Source organism: Dermochelys coriacea, chromosome 9 (genome assembly GCF_009764565.3).
Source record: "Dermochelys coriacea isolate rDerCor1 chromosome 9, rDerCor1.pri.v4, whole genome shotgun sequence".
In the NCBI taxonomy this organism is placed as follows: domain Eukaryota; kingdom Metazoa; phylum Chordata; order Testudines; family Dermochelyidae; genus Dermochelys; species Dermochelys coriacea.
In genome coordinates, this window is record NC_050076.1 from 36,719,407 (window position 1) to 36,743,521 (window position 24,115).

The 24,115-nt window shown below is 43.7% G+C and overlaps 1 protein-coding gene across 18 annotated transcripts in view; it reads left to right on the plus strand.

Moving 5' to 3' along the window:
• The first annotated feature begins 22,655 nt into the window (after positions 1–22,655).
• Positions 22,656–24,115, plus strand: part of DOCK10 (dedicator of cytokinesis 10) — a 237,444-nt gene continuing 235,984 nt past the window's right edge. For 14 of the 18 annotated variants that reach the window (XM_043493037.1, XM_043493049.1, XM_043493059.1 and 11 more), the window contains exon 1: positions 22,760–23,011. In XM_043493037.1, coding sequence (XP_043348972.1) covers positions 22,901–23,011 — 111 coding nt within the window. In that variant the 5' untranslated portion in view covers positions 22,760–22,900. Of the gene's footprint in view, positions 23,012–24,115 lie in introns of all 18 variants that reach the window. The other 4 variants (XM_038415556.2, XM_038415561.2, XM_043493073.1 and 1 more) reach the window with 2 other exon arrangements.

Consider the following 24,115-nt stretch of genomic DNA (forward strand, 5'->3'; position numbering starts at 1 on the left):
ACTGAGAGTCTGTCACAAACACTGTCATTAGAATAGTCAGGATTCTGAGACAACAAGAGGAAAATGATCACTAAATGCAAGAGATAGATATAGTGTACAAGAAAATACTTAACCTAGTAGAAAAAAAAACCTGTGTGAATAAGGAAATGACTCTGAGGGCCAGCTTTGGACTGACCCTTGCTTGGATGCCCGGGAGTCAGTCTCACTTACATCCCCATGGCCAGACAGCTGGTGATTGTGACTATGGCTTACTGTGCTCATTTTACTGTTCCCTTATCCTTCCCTTTTTCTCTTCCGCCCTCTTATCCATTTTGATGGGTCTTGTCATGAACCAAACTTGTAATCTCTTTGGGGCAGGGACTGGCTTTTTTATATATAGATACATAGATTCATAGATACTAAGGTCAGAAGGGACCATTCTGATCAGTCTGACCTCCTGCACAACGCAGGCCACAGAATCTCACTCACCCACCCACTCCTGCGAAAAACCTCACCTACGTCTGAGCTATTGAAATCCTCAAATCGTGGTTTAAAGACTTCAAGGAGCAGAGAATCCACCATCAAGTGACCCGGGCCCCATGCTACAGAGGAAAGTGAAAAACCTCCAGGGCCTCTTCCAATCTGCCCTGGAGGAAAATTCCTTCCCGACCCCAAATATGGCGATCAGCTAAACCCTGAGCATATGGGCAAGATTCACCAGCCACATACTACAGAAAATTCTTTCCTGGGTAACTCAGATCCCATCCATCTAATATCCCATCTCAGGGGATTAGACCTATTTACCATGAATATTTAAAGATCAATTAATTACCAAAATCACGTTATTTCATCATACCATCTCCTCCATAAACTTATCGAGTTTAATCTTAAAGCCAAATAGATCTTTTGCCCCCACTGCTTCCCTTGGAAGGCTATTCCAAAACTTCACTCCTCTGATGGTTAGAAACCTTCGTCTAATTTCAAGTCTAAACTTCCTGGTGGCCAGTTTATACCCATTTGTTCTTGTGTCCACATTGGTACTGACCTGAAATAATTCCTCTCCCTCTCCTGTATTTATCCCTCTGATATATTTATAGAGAGCAATCATATCTCCCCTCAACCTTCTTTTAGTTAGGCTAAACAAGCCAAGCTCCTTGAGTCTCCTTTCATAAGACAAGTTTTCCATTCCTCGGATCATCCTAGTAGCCCTTCTCCGTATCTGTTCCAGTTTGAATTCATCCTTTTTAAACATGGGAGACCAGAACTGCACACAGTATTCCAGGTGAGGTCTCACCAGTGCCTTGTATAACGGTACTAAAACCTCCTTATCTCTACTGGAAATACCTCTCCTGATGCATCCCAAGACCGCATTAGCTTTTTTCACAGCCATATCACATTGGCAGCTCATAGTCATCCTATGATCAACCAATACTCCAAGGTCCTTCTCCTCCTCCGTTACTTCTAATTGATGCGTCCCCAACTTATAAATAAAATTCTTGTTATTAATCCCTAAATGCATAACCTTACACTTCTCACTATTAAATTTCATCCTATTACTATTACTCCTGTTTACAAGGTCATCCAGATCCTCCTCTATGATATCCCAGTCCTTCTCTAAATTGGCAATACCTCCCAGCTTTGTATCATCTGCAAACTTTATTAGCACACTCCCACTTTTTGTGCTGAGGTCAGTAATAAAAAGATTAAATAAGATTGGTCCCAAAACTGATCCCTGAGGAACTCCACTGGTAACCTCCCTCCAGTCTGACAGTTCACCTTTCAGTAGGACCCGTTGTAGTCTCCCCTTTAACCAATTCCTTATCCACCTTTCATTGTTCATATTGATTCCCATCTTTTCCAATTTAACTAATAATTCCCCATGTAGCACGGTATCAAATGCCTTACTGAAATCTAGATAAATTAGATCCATGTCTAATGTCATGAAATAGATGTCATGCCTGTACACACAGTGGAGCCCTTAGCACTATTATAATAACAATCCCCTTTACTCTGTGGAGCTCTGTGCCCTATCTCCCTGGGAGCTCTGGCAAATGTAGTGCTCTGAGCTAACCCCAGTGAGGGCATGTGCCCAATAAGCATGGCCCTAATGGTTGGTAAAAGACAGGAAATGTGTTCCCCAACTCTGCAGTTCCCAGTGAAGTACATTGTGTAAACACACAATCAGAGCAAGGCTCTGAACAATGTGAAACAGAACTTTAGAAGTGAGGCTCGGGAAATGAAAAAACTAATTACAAATGTAAAAGCTTCATTGCTCCCTAATTAGGTCTTACTGATAATATATAAGATGAAAACAAATCTCTCAATTTTCAGGAGCATGGGGGGAAACATAAGAGCCATAGATATCCTGATTTTATAATTACACAATACAAATTTTAAAAACAAAATATTGGTGATTACCCTTTATTCTGTGTTCATTTTATACAATACAGTCCAAATTCAAATGTGACAATACGCTGCAGCATACCATGTCCAATCGCCTCAATATATGAATTCCACCTTAGACTGTAGACTCCTCCAGGTGACACTTTCATCAACAACCTTTAACTTACGCCCCTTAATAAGACACAGTGAGCTAAATTCTGTGGTTACAGCTCCATGATGATTTTGAGAGCTGATCTCACTGATCCCAGTGAGAGTTAGATCCTTAGTGGACCCTATGTCAGTGGAGGATAGACATAATAGAACACAGTTCTGCCATGATCTTTCCTCCTCCTTTCCCGGCATACTCTTATGCAAGAGAGGTGGTGGGTCAGGAGCAGAAGCCATCTCTGCCAGCTTTATGCCAGCAGGAAGTGCTCCTGTGCCTTGGGAATTACCTGATGGCTATTTTGGAATAGAATATGGTCCCTTTGTTCCATCTAAATGGATTAAAGGGTCCAGATCTCAGTTGAGATCTAGTCTAATAAGCGTAAGAGAATCTAAACAGACATCATACCTGCTAAGGTGCTGGAAGGGAGGGTTGTAAGAGGAATAGCAGCTAAAAGAAGAGTGTAAGCAGAGGTAAGTTAAGGTAGCGTAGTGTAGTCAGCCAGAGCATGTGATCATGTTTCCTTACAGTGACAGGCGCCTACTATGCCCTAGTGAAACAAGCACTGATGCTGGCCACTAGAGGGAGAATATGTAATGAGATCTACATCAAGTCACAACCAAACCCAGGGAAATATATGAAGGAACAAATACGGAGAACGTTGTAGAAAGGTTCTGGGGACAACTGACATTTTGGGAAAAGAGGGATGAAGATGGGTCACAGGATTCTCAGATCTGTCTGATAAGGGCCATCGTGTTTAGTAGTTACCAGCTGCCTCTGATTTGCTTATTGCAATTTAGGCACACACCCTGATGCACAAACATGTATTGTTTCCTCACCTTCCTTTCCCCAATCCCCTGCTAGTTAATTTCATTTACCTCTTGAATGCTGTCATCAAATAAGATTATAAATTCTTTGAGGCAGGGCCTGTCTTTCACTAAATGTCTGTACAAATCCTTAGGATTGTGTAGTGTTCTCCCCTCTCTGCAGCTGGCTGATGTTAAGGAAAGATTCGGGCTGCAGGGAGCTGTAGAATGGAGAAGACACTGTACTTAGAGGGTGGAAGGCACAAGGAGAAGGATTTCTCCATTCACTTCATCCTTCTAGTTACAAACCTGCACAAAGTTCAGCCACAGTCTGGTCCTATGAGCATGACAAATTGGATGGTTTACATTTAAGTAGCCAACAAAGAATCCTTCAGTTTACCTGAAATACAGACCTGGCCATTAGGGTGGGAGTATGTTGAAGATCTGATACAAACAGCTGCATTTGAAAAGAAAGGTTATTTATGGATTAGAAACAAATCAAAGATTTCAGAGGGATTTGGAAACCATTCTGGAATTGCATAATCAGTAGAAAATCTCTGATTTAGGATCAAAGGTGGTGAGGACAAAAGCTGGACAAGATATGTATTGCCTGGATGTTTTTGCTGGAGGATGTAACAAGAAAACATTTTTTCTTTTGTTTTCTGTTTTTGATTTGATTTCTATGGCAAGGTGCATGTGTGTGGGTGGTAGTGGTGAGTGCTTGAGATGAATCAAATGTAGATATATAAAAAAGGTCTGGTAGTTATTGATAAAACTCTAAAACTATGTGGCCAAATTTATCCTCCATTTGCTTTCATGTGAATCCCATGGAACTCAATGGGAGCTGTGTGTGTGCATCTGAAGGCAGAATTTGGCCCTTAATATTAAAATTGTACAGTTATCATAAATGCATGTTTATGTATAGCAGCCAGATCCAAACCCATTGAAGTCAATAGAAAGGCTTCCATTGACATTTATCAGCTTTTGATCAGTCCCAGAGTATATTAGAATCAACTAAGATCAATAGTTCACTAACATACAGAAATTTCATTCTACCTCTTAAAAGTCTTATTCTTGCTTCAGATATGCATATACAACCCCCACTGCTTAGAGTGGTAATTACACTTGTGTGTCTGACAGAATCAGATATGGGTCTTAAGTGCTTTGGTAACTGTCTCTTTTCTCTAGTTACCTTTTTATGGCTGTGTGTATACAAAGTGACCTGAACAGAATATTTGTAATTCCATTTTCATGGATTTTTTTTCAGAATGCAGTACAACAGGAGATATGTTGGTATTTATTAACGTCAGCACCATTAGGACAGAACTATTTAATGTCAACTGACGATATCAGAAGTGCATTTTTAGATTTTCAGTTGCACTCCTGCTTTCTCTTTAAAAGTTACACAAATATCACTCCCAGCTGTCCTTTCATCTTATATAAAATTGCTTTCTAACATTATTAGAATTTTTGTGCCGTGACTCTATTAGTACTTCTATTAATAGATGTTGTCATTCCTCCAAACGATTGAAGAAATCCATCAGAAAGAGACAATATCGGATGTCTGTACCATGTGTAATCTGCTCACGCTGTCTGCCACTTTAATTTACATCATATGAGTTAACAATCTGAGCTTGACCTCCTGTTGACTCTGAGGCTGGATGGCTAAAAGACTGCATTTTTTTTAATACAACTATTCTGTCAAGGAACATATAGGGGAAAAAACTGGCTTATTTATATATGCAGATCTGAGTTAAAATCAATGTACTGCCTATTTATGGCTTACTTGCCTAGCCACATATTGCCCTTTGTAAACCACCTGTGGTTACTTAAAGACATACAGATTTTAGTTATTATTTATAGGGTTCCATGGGCATTTTGCAAACAAATCAGACATGGAGCCTGATTCTAATCTGATGCAGCAGAGCTATTCAAGGCTTTTTCTCACCAGTGTAAGTAAGGTCAGAATCTGGCCACAGGCCCTATTACAAAGAGCTGACAATCTGGGCACTTACCCTACAAATTCGTATGCACTTCAGTTCATTGGGACTACTCACCTGTGTAAATGTTTGAGGGCTACAGGCCTACATTTACACCACTGATGTGCTGCCAATATTTTAACAAGGAACTCCCACAACTTTTCCCCCTTTTTCTTTTGAATAAACCATGAGAACCTGGGGGTGTGTGTGCTTGCTGAAAGGGGAGTGGAGTGTGTGTATGTGTGTGTTACAATAGAGATTATATACATTTGTTTTCCCACTTAAAAACGCTTTCCCTTAGCAGAAGAACGATGAAACACTACTTGGCAAACAAACGTCTATTAAGTGCACTTCACTAGGCATGTTTATACCTTCTGTCTGAGAAATGTTTATATTGTAGCACATTGTTCAATTTGTGTAACTTGAAGGAGGATGAGAGAAGAGGGCCTGGAATTCTTCTACCATGGGAATATTTTAGTTAAAATTCAGGTTGTTTGATGCTTTGCAGTGTACCAGATTATATCAATTCACTCTTCCAAAGTATTCTGAGTCCCAGCCAGGGATAAGTCATTGCTGGCAAGGGTGAAGCTTCCAGGCTCTCAGTTTCAGAGAGGGATTGAACTCCTCTGGAAGCGGAGAAACCATCTTAACTCTTTTTTGTTTTGGTGGAAGAACTTTAGCAAGGAGCAGTTCCTCCAGAACATTAGTGCTTTACATGGCACAAGATAGATGATGATAACAAACCGTGGATAAGAGGCAGGGGGAAAGGAGGATAAAGCTCACAATAGGATCATGTAATGCTATGGCTTATGTTCAAATCCTGGTGGTAGTGTTTTTATATTTTTAAGGAAAGTTTGTCTGTAAAGGAAGGATTAGATTTTATCTTAAAGGCATAGTTCTGTTCTGGGATGCAGAGTGGACTTACCAGTACACAGGGTGGCCGGGGTCCTGGGCAAGGTGCGGTGCACAACTCTGGGTCCCCAGAAGGGGCCGGGCTTCAGGTGGAAGGGGTGGAGCTGAGGCCAGACTCCCCCAGCCAGCTCTTCTGTGCTGCCAGGCCTGCACTGCACAGGGCTCCGGCAGCAAATTTAAAGGGCCTAGGACTCTGCCCTAGGGTAGTGTCGTCGTCATCATCCAGGTGCCCCAAGTCTCCGGCCACAATTTAAAAGGCTGGGGCCACTGCCAGGAGCCCCAGGCCCTTTTAAATCACTGGGCCCTGGGGAAGCTTCCCCTTTTGCCCTCACCCCCATCAGCAGCCCTGCTGTGTACCAGTGGCCACTTTGCTGTAGCAGACTGGACCAGCTTACTTTCACCTCTGAAAACAGTTTAGAGCTATTTGAGAACTGCATTGACTCTGGAAAAATAAAAGAGACTTTTAAAATACTTTGTGTGTTTAAAAAAAAGTCTCCTGGAACGCAACTCTTTATGCCAAGTACTCTTTGTATAAAGTACCACAGAAAAACAGCAGCTAAAAATAGAAAGGCCAGAAGACCTTGACCCACTCTGCTTCCACAAATGGCAAAACTTGCTTACTATGGAAGAAGAATGTATGGCATGGAGCATAGAACTGAAACTTGCTGGTATCATGACAACTAGTCTTACATTTATTGTTATCTATAACAAGTAGTGTGCGAAAGGCATAAGTGGATTTCATGTTAGCTGAATTCTGATCATGGTGTTATTAATGTTCCTAAATTAAATTTGTGACCTTATGGAATTATCTCTCATTTCTGTTATTCTTAAACTTTGCTAGCACTTCTAATATTATCATGTTATCCAGGTGTTGTACATGATATGTGTAGTATGGCATAAAAAGTCTTTATCCAAATTTTACTCAACATTTTGAAAATAAAAGTATAGTAATTCAGTATAAATCTAAAATGGGTTAAGATCAATAAGTAGGCAAGTACATCATATTTGGTTTGGTTTGGTTGAAAGGACTGGAATTAGGAATTGGACTGTTATCAATGAACCAAATGCTTAAATCCTTATACTTTCAGAATTCTCATTAGAGACTGATTAAAAACTGAGATCCATATCACATCAATTGAAGTCCAATGGCAAAACTCCCATTGATGTCCATGGGTGCAAGACTGCACCCTAAGTAAATGCTTCATGAATTGTATCCATGTATTTTCTTGGAGTGATGCTGTGGACATTTATTGTCAAAGTATGGTATGCAGAACAAGGGGAATATGTTTTATTCTTTCTGTTTATTTAATTACTATCATGCTGTTTGCTACATGGGTTCCTCTCAGTTCTGGTTTTGCACATCTGCAGGAAGACAGTCAATGGCTTTAGTTAACGCCTACTACTGGTCTTTAAGGGGACAGTACAGGTGTCAAACTCTTGTAGTATTGTCTGAGGTAGACTTCCCTTCCCCTACATTGACACAGGAGGAAGTCTTCAGATAGAAACACTGGAACAAAAGACTTTGGAACTATAAAAATCTGAGCACCTGATGACAGGGGAGAGGCAGTGTCTGGAGGCAAGGAAACTGTGCTCAATTCCCAGATGTTGTAGTGTGTGGGATGTTAAGCCTACTTAAACTCTTAGGTAAGACAGATGTGTGTAGCCTTCTTGATGTATTAAGCTGTATCTCTCTGATTTCTATGAATAAATACATAGCTGGTTTTGAAGAAGCTATCCTGTGTTATCACATTCACCTACTGGTCACAGCTCATGAAGACAAGTCTCTTTCAGGGGCCAAACTGGACCTGCTGAGGATGAATTGTGGGATTCCACTCTGAGAGAACTGCAGTTGCAGGGCTGTCACTTGAAAGATGTGCCTATGGAGAGACTGAGAGAGAATTCAAAGATACAACTAATCTTGTAACCATGACAGATGGGATTTTCAAAAGTGATCAGTGCTGGCCTAATTCTTCTGCCAGGGGAGTTTTACTCTTGACTTAAATGAAAGCAGTTAACCCAATGTTGAGTGTTTTTAAAAATCCCATACAGATGTTATATATTAATATAAATAAAAGGAATACTAATCTTATGGTTATATAATGGATATCCTGTTATGAAGGCATATCAGATGAATGGTCTATCTAGTTCAGTAGCGTAACTCTGACAGTGGTCATTACTAGATGCTTTACAGGAAGATGAAAGAAACCATAGTGACAATTATGGAATAACTTGCCCACGGAGGAAGTTTATTCCTAACCTCATCAGTTAGGTGGTTGGTTTCTGCCCAGAGATACTAGAATTTATGTCCCTTATACATAAAGGTTTTAAATTCCATCTAGTATATGTATGGCTATTCCCAAAATCAATATGAATGCTAATCTTTTTTTGACTCCTTCACTGAATATCCCCTTGTTCTTATATTTTTTAAAAAAGAGTTAATAGGATTACTCTAACTTCATCATACTGTTCATTTTCTATGCCTCTCTCATGTCCCATCTTATTCATTTCATCCCTAAGCTAAACAATCCTACGCTTTCTATTTTTCTTCATAGGAATGTTTTTCCATGATTCATTTTCATCGCCCACCTCTGAATTTCCAAGATGTATTTTGTAAAGGTTTTGGTCATATAAAATCTTACTAACGTGCTTTGCTTCTAAGTCTGTGCTGTGGGGAAAAAACAATGTATTTTGTGTGAATTATTGTTAAATTGGCAATGTACACATTAATAAGGTTCTATCGTGTGTGGAACTTGCAAACTGATAGACTCAAAAATCCAATATTTTTCTTTTATATCAATCTTTAAGGTGGTATCCATGTTGCTAAAGTCACATTAAAATGATCTAATCTATCTATCCAATCATTCTCATCTCCTCCAATCTCATCCCCTCCCGTCTAGATTCTTATAGTTTTCCATCCATGTGGTAACAGAGAGTGTAGGATCTGTTGGGTTATTTTATACTACTGAAAGGTTGCGAAGGTGATAAAGAAGGAAAAAACCCTGATTCAGAAAGGTTCTGTCTATGTGTAATACAGTTACTTCATTAACCAAATTTTATCCAACAATCATTCCAATTTTTCTTTCAGCAACACATCTTGGATGTGGGCAATAAAGAAAAAATGTTTTGAAACAACATACACCTCCAGTCAGTCATCCCGATGCACAAGGTAAATTTAAGAACACTAAAAATTATTAACTATTTTCCTTGCAGTTTCCATTTCAAACATTTTTGTAAGAATTTCTAAAAATTGCACAACACCGACAGAGTAAAGTTTTTTTAAAAGAGAAATGACAGCAGATTGTAACAGGAGGACTGTGCCTTTTAAGGGAATTAGGGATAGGGTCAGTCAACCACTGGTCCATGGCCATTCCTTTAAAGGTTCTGAGATTTTTAGAGCAGACAAATGTCTAGTGAAGGGTAAAGGTATGTTGATAGAGGAGAAGATGATTCAGGGAGAATAGTGCGTGGTGGTAGGGAAAACCCAGGATACTGTTTCTTTAAAGGCCTGGGACAAGGAACCTTGTAGTGCAGGGTGGGACAAAGTTCCCTTCTCGCCCTCCAAACTGCTGCCCTCCTTCCCAACCCTGGGAAGGAGAGCAGCATATATGTTGCCTCCTCCCTCATAAAAGAAAACACCCGCAGTACAAAGCTGTCTTTGCTCTGCTTTTATATGGCAGCCCCCATGAATAAATGCTTTGAATGAGTAAATGCTTTGTTCTGAAGAAGCTGTTTTTGAGTGAATTTAATCAGTTACTCATCACAGCCCTTTGGAGGAAGAGGGCTCACAGGTGCCAAACATAGCTGGGCCTGTTGTATAAACACAGTTAGAGATCTGAGATTGGTGGAGCTATGTGCTTCCTCCCACAGAGAGGTGACAGTGGTAAAACCTATCACCTGAGAGGGACTGTTATAGGGTCCAAAATGCAGCTCATTCAGTAACAATGATATGTACACATCTTTTGTGCTGGTACAACTATACTGATTTGAAACCAGTATAGTTAAAGCACTACATCCCTAGTGTGGACACAGTTATACCAGTATAAAGGTATTTATCAGTAGAATTTTTTCCTATATATTTACAGTAATAAGCTGTGTTGCTAAAAGACATCTGAATACTAATATAACTATGTCCACACTAGAGGTTGCACTGATTTAAGTATATTGGTAAAAGTCACCCCCTAACAGAAATAAATGGGTACAAAAACACTGTGTAGACTTTGCCTTTGTGAGGATAATTAAACACATTTTGAACCTTGTACTTCCTACGCTACTGCATTTTTAAGTTTACAAAATGTTTCATCGACAGTTGCATGCAGTGTTGTAGCTGTGTTGTTCCCAGGATGTTAGAGAGATAAGGTACATGAGGTGATATTTTTATTGGACCAACTTCTGTTGGAAGAGCTCTTCCTCAGCTCAAAAGCTTGTCTCTCTCACCAGCAGAAGTTGGTCCAATACAACAGTGGTTCTCAACCAGGGGTCCGGGGCCCACTGGGGGGCTGCAAGCAGGTTTCAGGGGGTCCGCCACGCAGGGCTGGCATTAGACTTGCTGGGGCCCAGGGCAGAAAGTCAAAGCCCCACCACCTGGGGCAGAAGTCTGGGGCTCCAAGCCCTGCCACCTGAAGCCAAAGCCTGAGCAACTTAGCTTCACAGGGCCCCCTGTGGCGTAGGGCCCCGGGCAATTGCCCTGCTTGCTACCCCTTAATGCTGGCCCTGGCTTTTATATGTAGAAAAACAGTTGTTGTGGCACAGATCAGCCATGGAATTTTTAAAGCATGTTGGGGTGGGGGGGAGGGACCCCCAGAAAGAAAAAGATTGAGAACCCCTGCAAAGCAAGATATTACTTCACTCATCTTGTCTCTCTGATGTCCTGGGACCTCTCTTTAGTCATCTGTCCATATTTCACTGTTATGTACAGATATAGTTATAATATGATGTACACAACCAAAAAAACCTCACCACTAAGTTCTGAGCTCAGGTAGACTGGACAGATGCTGGGCAACTGAACCCATGCTGTACAGTGATTGGAGGGGAGGGCTCAGTATGTCAGCGTCTCTGCGTTCTCATTGTTACATCTCAAAGTAGATTAACTGCAGTATTTTATTTAACAAATTCCCACAGAGTTTTAAAGCTTTGAATAATTACAGGTTTCAGAGTAGCAGCCGTGTTAGTCTGTATTTGCAAAAAGAAAAGGAGTACTTGTGGCACCTTAGAGACTAACAAATTTATTAGAGCATAAGCTTTCGTGAGCTACAGCTCATGCTGTAGCTCACGAAAGCTTATGCTCTAATAAATTTGTTAGTCTCTAAGGTGCCACAAGTACTCCTTTTCTTAAAGCTTTGAGTTGCCTATTATGAAAATGCAATAAATAAAATAACAATTAAAACCCACCATTACACCATTTCTCCCACGTACTGCCCCCTCCCCCGAAGATGTCTCATGTACCACATTTTGGGAACCCCTAGTCTCAGGGAAACCAAGGCTTTGAAAGGAAACCCAAATGAATTGCGATTCTTAGCTATAGAGAGAACAATCACAGTGAGCATGAGGATGCGTTCTACTGTAATAGCTCATGCCTGTGTTCAAGAACAACCTAAATCTTCATGTAAAGAAAGAGTGCCTACAGAATGGCAGAGTATAATGTACTGTAGGGAACGTAACCTTTATGGATTGTGCAATGGTACTATGTATAATAAATCAGATGACAGAGGACAAGATGATGGTATCTAGCTAGGAAATGAATAATATGGTTTTGCAAGATCATGAAGTGATGAACCAGATTAAATGGAGCCACTTGAGTTAAAAATCATATTTTCTAGTTCTATCAATAACATTTTTGATTATTCAAACCCAGATCCTGCAAACAGAGGCATATCAGCATGGAGTGCCAACTGGGAGTTCCATTGAACTCAGTGGGACTCCATGAGGCTCTGGATTGTTCAATTTGTGTGCAGGATTGTGTCCTAAAACTGGAAGAATATTAAACTCTACTGTAGTGGAGTGTATACAGCCCACACTGGCAGCAAAAGGGTTAAAGGAAGTCTGGGGGATCAGTTAGCCCACATGGCGATACCTGGACAATGTATTAGGTATAACTCCTCAGCAGACCCAACTGAGGAGAAGCTGGGTTGTCTTCATTTAAAAAAAGGCACACAGAGCAGTAATGAAGAGCCCCAGGACGGAGGAAGTCTACAGAGAGTAGATCTACATGACTTATGAGGAGAGGCTGAGGGAGCTGGGATTGTTTAGTCTGCAGAAGAGAAGAATGAGGGGGGATTTGATAGCTGCTTTCAACTACCTGAAAGGGGGTTTCAAAGAGGATGGCTCTAGACTGTTCTCAATGGTAGCAGATGACAGAACGAGGAGTAATGGTCTCAAGTTGCAATGGGGGAGGTTTAGATTGGATATTAGGAAAAACTTTTTCACTAAGAGGGTGGTGAAACACTGGAATGCGTTACCTAGGGAGGTGGTAGAATCTCCTTCTTTAGAGGTTTTTAAGGTCAGGCTTGACAAAGCCCTGGCTGGGATGATTTAACTGGGACTTGGTCCTGCTTTGAGCAGGGGGTTGGACTAGATGACCTTCTGGGGTCCCTTCCAACCCTGATATTCTATGATTCTATGATTCTATGATCTCAGGATCACCTGCCAATAAGAGCTCTGGCAAAGGGCTAGGGACAGGAGATAGAAATAAAAGCTACAGGACTGGACTTATCTTCTGTGGTGGCCTTGACAAAGGGGTCAGACCCCAAGAGACAACCCAGTGGGTTGGTGTTCTGGAAGGGGAGTACCCAGGATAAAAAAGCTGAACCCCAAGATGGGCAGAGGCTTGCTTGATATTTGGTTCTGTTTGGGGTCTTTTTTTAGTTCTGCTGGGGAAGGCTGGGAAGAAGTACATGAACCCCCCTACTCTAAAAGAAATAGGAATGAAAAGGAGCCCTTAAAGGTTGGAAAATGTTGTATTGATGATTTGAGTTTTGTGGGACATTTGGTATGGGATGCTGAGACCCTAGCAGGGGTGCACTATTGTGTGACCTGGCCAGATGGTCAAGTCACCAAACCAGACCAAAGGAGTCCTGAGGATGAGAAGAGGCAGAAATGCCTCAGTGCTGAGGGGGCACTCTGGGACAGTGAGATGGCTGTACTTGTGTTTCGTATTCTCTTGTTTACTTTTTGCAGTATTTTCACCTCAGATGATGAAACCACACTAGTCACTTCCAATTTCAAGTTATTATGAGCTCTCAGTTTGCTGCAAAGCTTGGATTGCAAACACTACAGCAGAGTGTTTAATTCCCCTCAAAAGTCTGTTTGCATTGTGATGGGACCCCATGGGGTACAACATGGAACTGTGGGCCCACTGTGCTGCCTTAATTCTCCAGCCAGGACTCTCTCTCTCTCTCACAATGCTTTACCAGTGACAAATAGGAAACCTCTGTAGGGGCTGTTATCACTCAGCCACCAGCATGCAGAGACACACCCAGCTAAAATTGCATGAATGGTCTCCAAGCCACTAATGAACTATACAAAGGGAGACACCAGCAAACTCCCCAGCCTTGCACCCAGAAATGTACCATTTTATACTGCTCAAGACCTTCTCTTGAACAATGCAAGCTCATTAATTAGTTCACCATTTTGTCAGAGGATAGTAGACATGCACCAGCTTTTATAATCTGAGCAGATCCCCAAGCACTTTTGACAAACTCACTGGTAAGGATAAAGTATTGAAATAAATGCATTAACTACAGATATAGATTTTAAGTGATCATAAGAGGCATATAGGACAAAGATGGAAATAAAAGTAAAATCACAGTCTAAATTCCAAACTTTATCAGACTGAGCAAGAGTTAAATCAAACAGCTTTTCTGACCCCACTGGATATTACAGGCAACTCACAGGCTAAATTTCCTTCTCAGCCTGGGACCAGTCTCCTCAGTTCAAAGTCTTTTGTCTTCCCAGCATTCTTGTTGCCTTCAGAGTAGGTGGGAGAGGGAAGAGGTGGTCTCATGATGCCACTGTCCCTTATTTTATACTCTCAATTCATATCCTAGGGAAGATACTGGCCCAGGCATGTCCTGGTGGGCCTTGCTGAGTCACAGAATTCAGCAATTTTTATTGTATGGTGCTTGTGCAACTGTCTCTTATAGACTTGTAAATCTCTTGTTTACAATTCCCCAGTTAGTCAATGGTTTTGATGGTTGCTTAACACCCGTTTGGGTGTGAGTCACCACTTTTGTTATCACTGGAGAACTAGCAATGGGCATCTCCCAAACTCACAACATATTTCAATAACAACCATATAGAAAAATCTCATAACTTCATATACACTAATAATATACATATTTTGACAGAACAATGGGTTCCAGCAGATCATGACCTTGCATATGGTACCTTAAAGGCATGGTTTGTATGAAATATCACAACCGTATACAAATAATGAATATAGGGGTTACAGGGTGGTATTTGAGGTACAGTGTGTCATACATTGAAACTATTAAAATGTAATGGAAAAAAGCTAATGAATCTGGCTTTGGATAGTCTAAATTATGAGAGATTTCAGGAAAATAGATTACTTTTAAACATTTTAATGCTAAGGCTATTAACATCCCTAAATCCCCACTGACTGAGGTCAGAACGCTACAAGAGAAAAAAGCAGTGAATTGGGCATATTTCAAGTAAAACTGGGAAAACCAGTAGTTTTGATAGGTTTGACAATCTAAAATTTCAGAAGGAAAAATAAATTGACTTGATGTTTATCTTTCTCTCTTTACCTTTGGGGAATGAATGCTGGGGGAAGTCTTTGATTCAGTTCTGAGAGAGTGGAAGTATTATTATATTTTATCTACCATATAGCGATGGAGGAAAGCTGCCTTCATGCTAGGCTTGCTAATTTTGGTTGGACATATTCCTGGAGGTTTCATCACATGGCATATTTTTTTAATTAAAGATTAATCTTTGATTCCTGGAGACTCCAGAACAATCCTGGAGGGTTGGCAATCCTACTTCATGCTGTAGCAAAAATAAATTTACGTGATTTTACTTTTTTAGGCATGTAACCATACAAAAATGCTAGCTGACACTTTCAGGGAGCATACTCTTGCCTCGGGGGGAACTGTTTGGAAGAGACACCTCATGGGGAACTGTCTGGGAAGCCAGGAGGCTGAAGAAGCCATGTTATAAGCAGCCATAACAGAGCTGGAGTTTAATTCATTAACTCACTGTGTCAAAGTGAGATCTTATAATGCAGAAGATCCAAACACAATGAAGCATAAAACAATGTATTAGCACATTAAAGGTTTTGCTTCTAATTAGTGATGAACTGAACCAAAACACTCTTTAGCGTTGAGGGAAAAGGTTCAAAATCCAAATGTGGGTTCCAAATAGAAAATACAAACCAGATCTTTCAAGCACTATTTATTGGGCAAAATACTACCAAGAATAATGTCAAATGGCACAATTTACAGAAGAAAGCAGTACACACAGTAGTAAATGTTTTCAGAATTGGGCCCCTCAACCATTTTACAAATGGACCATATCCTTGTAACCCCAAATTTAACACCCTTCTCCCCTCCCCCCGCCCTGCTATCCAAATTTGAAGCCTGAATCTATCACTTCTACATAAACGAATGTTAATCTTCATGCTTACCTGAAGTACCTACTAAAGTAAGATACATTTTTTCAGCACGGGAAGTGAGTTAATGTTAGCAAGAGCTAATGCATAGAACTTTTCCCCCCAAATTTCTGCTTTCAGAGGGAAGCTGCTTAGTTTAAATTCTGCCTGTGGTAGGGTCACCATTCTGGAGATGTTTCCTGACTTCTTTACAATGCACCGCTCTTTTCAGTAAGTAACTGGAAAAATGGTCTATTCTTCCTCTGAAGTATGTTCATGCCTTCTGATTAAAATTACTGACTATGCATGAATTGATATTGAAAAGAGAATAAATCCCATGATGTCCATGATGAGTACTGTTGTGACTGGCCAAGTAAAGTTTTCACATAAATCACACACTAGCTAGTGCCTGATTCTTTGCCCAGTGAAGTCAATTGGAAGATTCCCACTGACTTCAATGGGCTTTAAATCAGGCCCTAAATATCTAATTTGCGGGGTATTTTTTAAAAAAAACTCTGTAAATTATATTACTATCCCAGAAACACAATGCCCAAGTTACAGAATATACCCTCAAATGTAGTCACAGAGACAAACACAAAGGATATTTACATATCAAGCTGATTTTATCATCAAATTAATTGACATTTATATAATGCAAAATAATCTCCACTTCACATAAAAAAACTGAAGATATTCAACTTATCACATTGTATATGGTTTATTTAGGATCCCTGGGTAACCACAACAATATAAAACTGCTACCTTGGCAGTGCTTCTAAAACTGGGCTTTTCTGCTGCTACACGTTAGCTAAACTGAAGAATGTAAGCATCTTTTCAACCACATAGGCACTTGGGAGGGGGAGAGTGTCCCAACTCATGTCTTTAAGGAAGTCCATACAAAATTATAATTATAGTTGAAAACTTACTTTTTAATAAAAACAACGAGGAGTCAAGTGGCATCTTAAAGACTAACAGATTTATTTTAGTATAAGCTTTTGTGGGTAAAAAACACACTTCTTCATATGCATGGAGTGAAAATTACAGATGCAGGCATAAATATTCTGACACATGAAGAGAAGGGAGTTACCTTACAAATGGAGAACCAATGCTGGCCAACATCACCAAAATGAATGCACCAACATGGTCATAAAAACAACAGCTGTATAAGGAAGCTAATCATACTTTTCAAATCTATTATACTTTTTCAGATATGTGTATTTTATTATACACTTTATATGCTTTTAAAGTATATATGAATGTTTCGATTTCAATTCAAATTTCCAAACAATCACTAAATTCGCAAAACGGCATGTAACTAGTTCACAAAACTGGGGGAGAGGGGGGTAAATCCCCATGATGGGGGGGGTGTAGGGAAATCCCTGCCATGAAGCAGGGACTGCCCCTGGGTTTTATTTTGACAATGCCTATTACTCAGTGAACTTCAGTTTCCAGGATGCTTATATGCCTATGCAATGGCTGAATACTTGACTTTTCATGCTGATTCTTTTTGACAGAGGCAATGGGTATTTTCTTTGATGTCTGCATCCAACTAGAGTTAAATGTAGCATAAATTATGGCACCACAGTAAAAAACTGACCATTTGCTCTTTCCTGATTTTGGTAATGTATTTATCATTGGCAATCCTTGAGCTTGCTACTTCATTCTCCCCACCCCCAGTGTTCCCTGTAGCTCTGATCAAGGGCAAGTGCATCCATCAACTGCAAGGAGAATAGGGTCTTTACTTTAACAGCTAGGACATCTTTTAGTGTCTTGACAATAATTTGATATGAAAATAGCAAAAAGAAAGACATCCCAACTAAATGCAATGCATTCTTGCTAAGTAAGATTAAGAGACTCTGGGTCTCCAGCGTTGCAGAAATGCAGGGGCCCCTAGATATCACAAGGCAAGGTCTGATGTATAGTGAGAAACATCTAGATTGAAAAAATAACGAAAGGCCATTGTTCCCTACATCCTGGGGCACTAGACTCTGCTGCAAAGTCAGCCAGAGCTTCTTGAAATGTTAATGCTGCACTAATGACTCTATAGTTTTAAGCATCTGGAAACTGATTTATAACAACTTTAGCAATTGCTTACCCTCTTAGCTGAAATTTCTCCTACCTCTTCACAGCTCCAATGTGGTAAAACTGTGTGAAATCATATTTCAATCATTAAAGTATATGTGGAGCAGGGAGAGAAATTCTGCTTTTTACATTTTTACACATGGATAAGTAACTTACTTGTTTTCAAAATGTTAATTTTATCACTGTTTCAGACAAATGCCTTTGGTATATCAAAAAAAATTGGATTAGAAATTCCAAAATTACAAATGTCAGAAAATCATGTTTTGGGCATGCCTGTGGATTATTCACAAAAATACATGTCCAGGTTCTCAGTTGGTGTAGTTCTATTTACTTTAGTAGAACTATGCTGATTGACACCAGTTGAGGATCGCCCCCTACTACACAATGCTCAAAAAATCCCAAGGCAATTAGGAAACTTTCCTTGATGATGTGAGGGTGTAGACCAGCAATTTCTGCAACATTAACATTTCCTTTAAAAAAAATCTAGTCCAATGCATGCTGAATGAAAAGTGACGGACTGTTGACCTCTTGAGTATTACTCGGGAGGGAATTCTGTGCCACTACGTGTGCACAAAATTTAAGTCCCCCACAGATTTGTTTCCCCACAGAAAAATGACTTTCTGACAGGGAAGCAAAAGGAAGCCACAAGAGCAGTCATGCAACCCTACCCTGCGCCGGGCTTGGCTGCTAGTTCTGGCTGAGCTGGGGAGGACGGGACTTCTTCTTCTTCTTCTGCACAGCATCTGGGGCCAGGTCAGACCCACTCCCAGATTTCTCCCCTGGCTGCAGGAAGCTCTGCAAACTCCCCCTCCCCACTTCCCGCACCCATCGCTCCTCAGCTGCAGGGGGAGGGATCCCTGTACAGGGAGCTGCTCCCCCATCTGCCCAATCTCTGTGCATCCAGACCCCCTCATACCCAGACCCTCCCGCTGAGCCTCACCCCCCCATGAACCCCACTTCCCCTGCACCTGAATCACTTCAACAAGCCACCCACATCTGGATCCCCACCCCGAGCCCCAACCAGCTGCACCTGGATCGCCACCTCAGAGTCCCACTTCCTCAGCATCTGGACCCCCATTGAGCCCCCACACCCAGACCCACCTGCCAAGCTCTATCCCCCTCACACCAAGACCCCCTTGCTGAGCTCCCAACCACCTTCACCTGCACCCCCCTTCAGAGTCCCATTACCATTGCATCCAGAACCCCCAACAAGCCCCTGTGCATCCAGACCCGCCCCCGCCCTCCCGCATCTGGATCCCCCACAGAGCTGCCAACACCCAGATTGCCTCACACAGAACCTTCTCAATCCACACCTGGATCCCCTCACACTAAGTCCCTCCACACTTGGATCCTGCCTTGTTGAGCCTGCTTGCTCACATGGAGGGGCAGGGCCCTGGTGTGTTTCTGGGGTAGGCCCGGTCCTTGCGCTGTGTCAGGGTTGGGTGCAGCCTCACTGCTGATTCTGTGTCCCGGGGGGGGGGGGAGAGAGGTGGGGAGCTGTACAGTGATCTCCTACCTCTGTGCAGCCAGTGGCCTGTGCTCCCCAATGCCATGCTGGAGCCTCCACATTTATTTGACAAATAAAATGTGCAGAATTTTAAAATATTGTGTGCCGAATTTTTATTTTTTTGGCACAGAATGCCCTCACGAGTAGAGTATGCAGATAATTTCTGTACCTTTGAAGCTGTTCCTCAGACCAAATTCTTCCCTCAATTCAACATGTGCAACACTACTGATGTAATTGGTGTTATATAGGTGTAAACTGGAGGGTCTTTTAACATTATTTCCATCTTGTGTTATACTGATGGTCAGTCATACCTGTATATGTGATAACTCCCACTCTTTTTTTCTTTTCCAGACAATCCAAAGATACCCAAATACAACAAAACTATGATAATATAATATGGATGGGAACTTAAGTGCTCTTGTGATGAAATTCAAACATAGAGGTCCCACATAAAGTGTAACTTGGCCAAATTGCACCTATTTATTAAGGCATTAAATAACATTCCCACTAATACAAAATATAATAATTCTCCTTGATGTAAGAATTTATAATTCTGTATGTCTAAATTTTTGTCTGCTTAAATTCTTAACTGTAGCCTTGCATTAATATAGCTTTCCACAATGTATATATTGTAAAACAAAATCATTAACTGAGGGAAAGTATAACAAAATCCTCACTCAGCCAACATGAAATGAAACACACTGCAAGCTACTTTCCTTTGGTGGTTTTCAAAATCTTCCCATTAATTCAGAATTGAAAGATTAGTTGCCAAGCAAGTAAGTGTTAGGAAGCGTTGGCTAAATTATTTATTGTGGCTAGATGCTGGTAGCTCTAGAGTCTTGGTGATCAGCTACCAAAAATACGAAGTTCAGAAGCTGTAAATCCTGGTGCCGTACAAGAGTGGGTAAGAAAAACTGACAAAGGTGCTTTCAGAGCCAGATGACGGCATTGACTTAAAACAAGGTAGGCAAAACTTATTGTTTTCTTGGATCAGCTAGAAGTAATTAGATACTTCTCACATAGCACCTTGTTTCAGCACTAAATTAGACCGCATCATTTTGTATGTGTAGTTGGGATCATGTTTTCCAATGTGTATTACTTTTAATTTATCAATATTGAATTTCATCTGCCATTTTGTTGCCCAGTCACCCAGTTTTGTGAGAATTTGTAATTCTTTGTAATTCTTTGCATACTGCTTTGGGCTTAACTATCTTGACTATCTTAACTAGTGCCCATCCTCTCCTCCACTGACCAATCTGGTAGATGAGTGTGACAGCTAAGGCCTTGCACAAATAATTACATCTCAGTAGTGACTGGTATATGTGCCACACTAAGACTCAGCACACGTGCAGTGCTATAAGTATTCATACCAGATCACAGACATTAACTAATTGATGAGATATTGGTCAATTTTTCCATAAACTGCAGCACAATCCTGCTACTGAAAAAGCACAGGAAGCTGGGACTGAGGTCTTCATGTGTTGTTCCTGAAGGCAGAAGTTGAAAGGAAAATAGCAAGGCAATGAAAACTTGCCACCTATGTTTCTACTATTCACACTATTTAAAATAAACAAGCAGCTGGGAAATCAATTTTTTTTTTCATTTTACTGGAAAGACTCCATTAAGGCTGGGATTTTCAAAGGGGCTGAAGAAAGATAGTCTCCATAATCTAATTGAAATTCAGTAGAATTTGGGCACTTAAATCCGTTAATTACTGTTGAAAAGGCCAGAGTAAATGCTCTTGGCTGCCTTATTAGAGTCTAAAAACTTTGGGCTAATGCAGAGGTAAGCAAACTACGGCCCGCAGGACCGTCCTGCGTGGCCCTTGAGCTCCAGTCCGGGTAGGCTAGCTCCTGGCCCCTCCCCTGCTGTCCCCTCTCCACCACAGCCTCAGCTTGCCATGCCACCAGCACTCTGGGCGAGGGGCTGAGAGCTCTTGCTGGATAGTGTACAGCATGGCTGGCTGCGGCCGGGGTGCGTGGCTGCCAGTCCTGCCGCTCTGAGTGGCATGGTAAGGGGATGGGGCACGGAAGGGGTTGGATAAGGGGCAGTCAGGGGACAGGGAGCGGTTGGATCGGGCAGGGGTTCGGGGGGGGCGGTCAGGGGATGGGGAACAGCGACGGTTGGATAGGCGTGGGAGTCCCGTGGGGGCCTGTCAAGAGGTAGGAGTGTGGATGGGGGTCGGGGCAGGCAGGGGACAGGGAGCATTGGATAGGGGTTGGGGTTCCCGGGGGGTGGTTAGGGGTGGGGGGTCCAGGGACAAGGAGCAGGAGGTCGGATGTGTCGGGTGTTCTGAGGGGGGCAGTCAGGGGGCAGGAAGTGAGAGGGGGTGGATAGGGGCTGGGGTCCAGGCTGTTTGGGGGGGGGGCACAACCTTCCCTACCTGACCCTCCATACAATTTCAGAACCCCCATGTGGCCCTCAGGCCAAAAAGTTTGCCCACCCCGGTCTAATGGCTACCTCAGAAACTCTAGTGCAATGGTTTTCCACCTGTGGGCTCCAGACTCCTGAGGGGTCCATACACTATGTCTAAAGGGTCTGCAAAAAGTGACTTTTCATGTTCTCTGTGTGTGTGTATATAAATCTCTCCTCTGTTTTTTCCACCAAATGCATCCGACGAAGTGAGCTGTAGCTCACGAAAGCTTATGCTCTAATAAATTTGTTAGTCTCTAAGGTGCCACAAGTCCTGCTTTTCTTTTTAGGGAAATAAAGTTTCAGAACCCAGAAAAGGCATTGTGGTTTTCTGATCAAAAGTAAGTGACTACCCCCCACCGACAGGCCCGAACCCAGAAGTGTTGGCATTACCACAGAAGCCCACAGTTCAGTGCCCTGCAAAGGCCATGCTGAGCTTGTGGCAACACGTACAGTTGAATTTGGTTCGATCAATTTTCAGTCGAAGGCTTGGATGGTAGGGCTCTGCGGACCACAGGTTGCACTCCTACAGGGGTGCACCCCTCTACTGGACATATTTCAGGGGTCCGCACATGAGAAAAGGTTGGACACCACGGCGCTCGTGCAACACATGGGACGCTTCAAGTGGCCGCGTTGCTGGTTCACCGAGAGGAGTCTAGCAAAGCACGTGACCTGGAACCCGGTGCCCGGGGCCTCCTGCAGAGCACCCGAGCTGGTCCCCAGGGCCGGACACTCCCCAGCCCCGCTGCGCCCTCCCGCCCCGGCCGAGAGGGGACGCAGGGGGGCACGTTTGTCACGCGCCCGCGGAGAGCTGAGCCCAGCTTTTTTCTGGCTCAGGCTCGCCGGCCCCAGGTGTCCGGGCGGCCGAGCCCAGCCCCGGGCCGCGCTTGGCGGCCGCCGCTGCTCCGCGAGCCCAGCAGGCGCGTGCGGGGGGTGGGGGAAACACGCCTTCGAGGGAGGGAGGAAAAAAAGCCCCGAGTTCCGCTTCCTGAAGGCGCCTTGGCCGGGGCTGCGCCCGACGGGCTGCAGGGGAGCCGGCCGCCGCGGGCACTCGGCGCGGGGCTCGCCGGGCACATGGCAGGGGAGCGGAGCCGCCGCTTCACCCGCAGCCGGCTGAGACCCGGCTTGGCGGCGGAGCTGCGCCAGAGCGTCGCCTCGGCAGCCGCCGCCCACCACCAGCTGCGCGTGAGTTGCGGCGTCTTCTCCGCGGGGTCGGGACCGCGGGAGCGGGCAGACCGAGCTCCCCGGGCACGGCTCCCCCACCCCCGGGCACGGCGCGCCGAGCTCCGCGGCGTGGAGCTGGGCCAGTGCGCTCCGCGCTGTGCGGCAGGGACGAGATCTCTGTGCCCTAGAGCCGTGGGGTTTCAAACTTTGTTTCTGGCGACCCAGTTGAAGAAAATTGTTGATGCCTGCCACCCGAGGGAGCTGGGGAGGAGGGGTTTGGGGTGTGGAGAGGGCTCTGGGCTGGGGCAGAGGGTTGGGGTGTGGGAGGGGGCCAGGGCTCTGGGCTGGGGGGGCAGGCTCTGGGGTGGGGCTGGGGAGGAGGGGTTTGGGGTGTGGAGAGGGCTCTGGGCTGGGGCAGAGGGTTGGGGTGTGGGAGGGGGCCAGGGCTCTGGGCTGGGGGGGCAGGCTCTGGGGTGGGGCTGGGGAGGAGGGGTTTGGGGAGCAGGAGGGGGCTCAGGGCTGGGGCAGAGCATTGGGGTGCGGGAGGGCATCAGGGCTCTGGGCTGGGGATACAGGCTCTGGGGTGGGGCCGTGATGAGGGTTTTGGGGTGCAGGAAGGGGCTTTGGTGTGGGGGGGCTCAGGGCAGGGGATTGGGCCTTGGGGTTACCTCGGGCGGCTCCCGGTCACAGCGGGAGTGCTAAGGCAGGCTTCCTGCCTGTCCTGGCAACGCGGTTTACGCCCCGGAAGTGGCCAGCAGCAGGTCCAGCTCCTAGGTGGAGGTGCGCAAGTGGCTCCATGTGACTCTCGCCCGCAGGCACCGTTGTTCGTCCCGTCCCCCCATCCCCAGATCCAGTGCTCAGGGTGGGGGCAACATGCGGAGCCCTATGGCCCCCCTGCCTAGGAGCTGGACCTCCTGCTGGCTGCTTCCAGGGCGCAGCACGGTGTCAGAACAGATAAGGACTAGCTTGTCTTAGCTGGGCAGCACCGCTGACCCGGTCAGTGGTGCTGACCCGAGATGCCGCGACCCAGTGCCTTACATTCCGTGATCCAGTACTGGGTCGTGACCCACAGTTTGAAAACCACTGCCCTAGAGCCCTCTGTAGTGTACAGTAGGGTATAGAGAG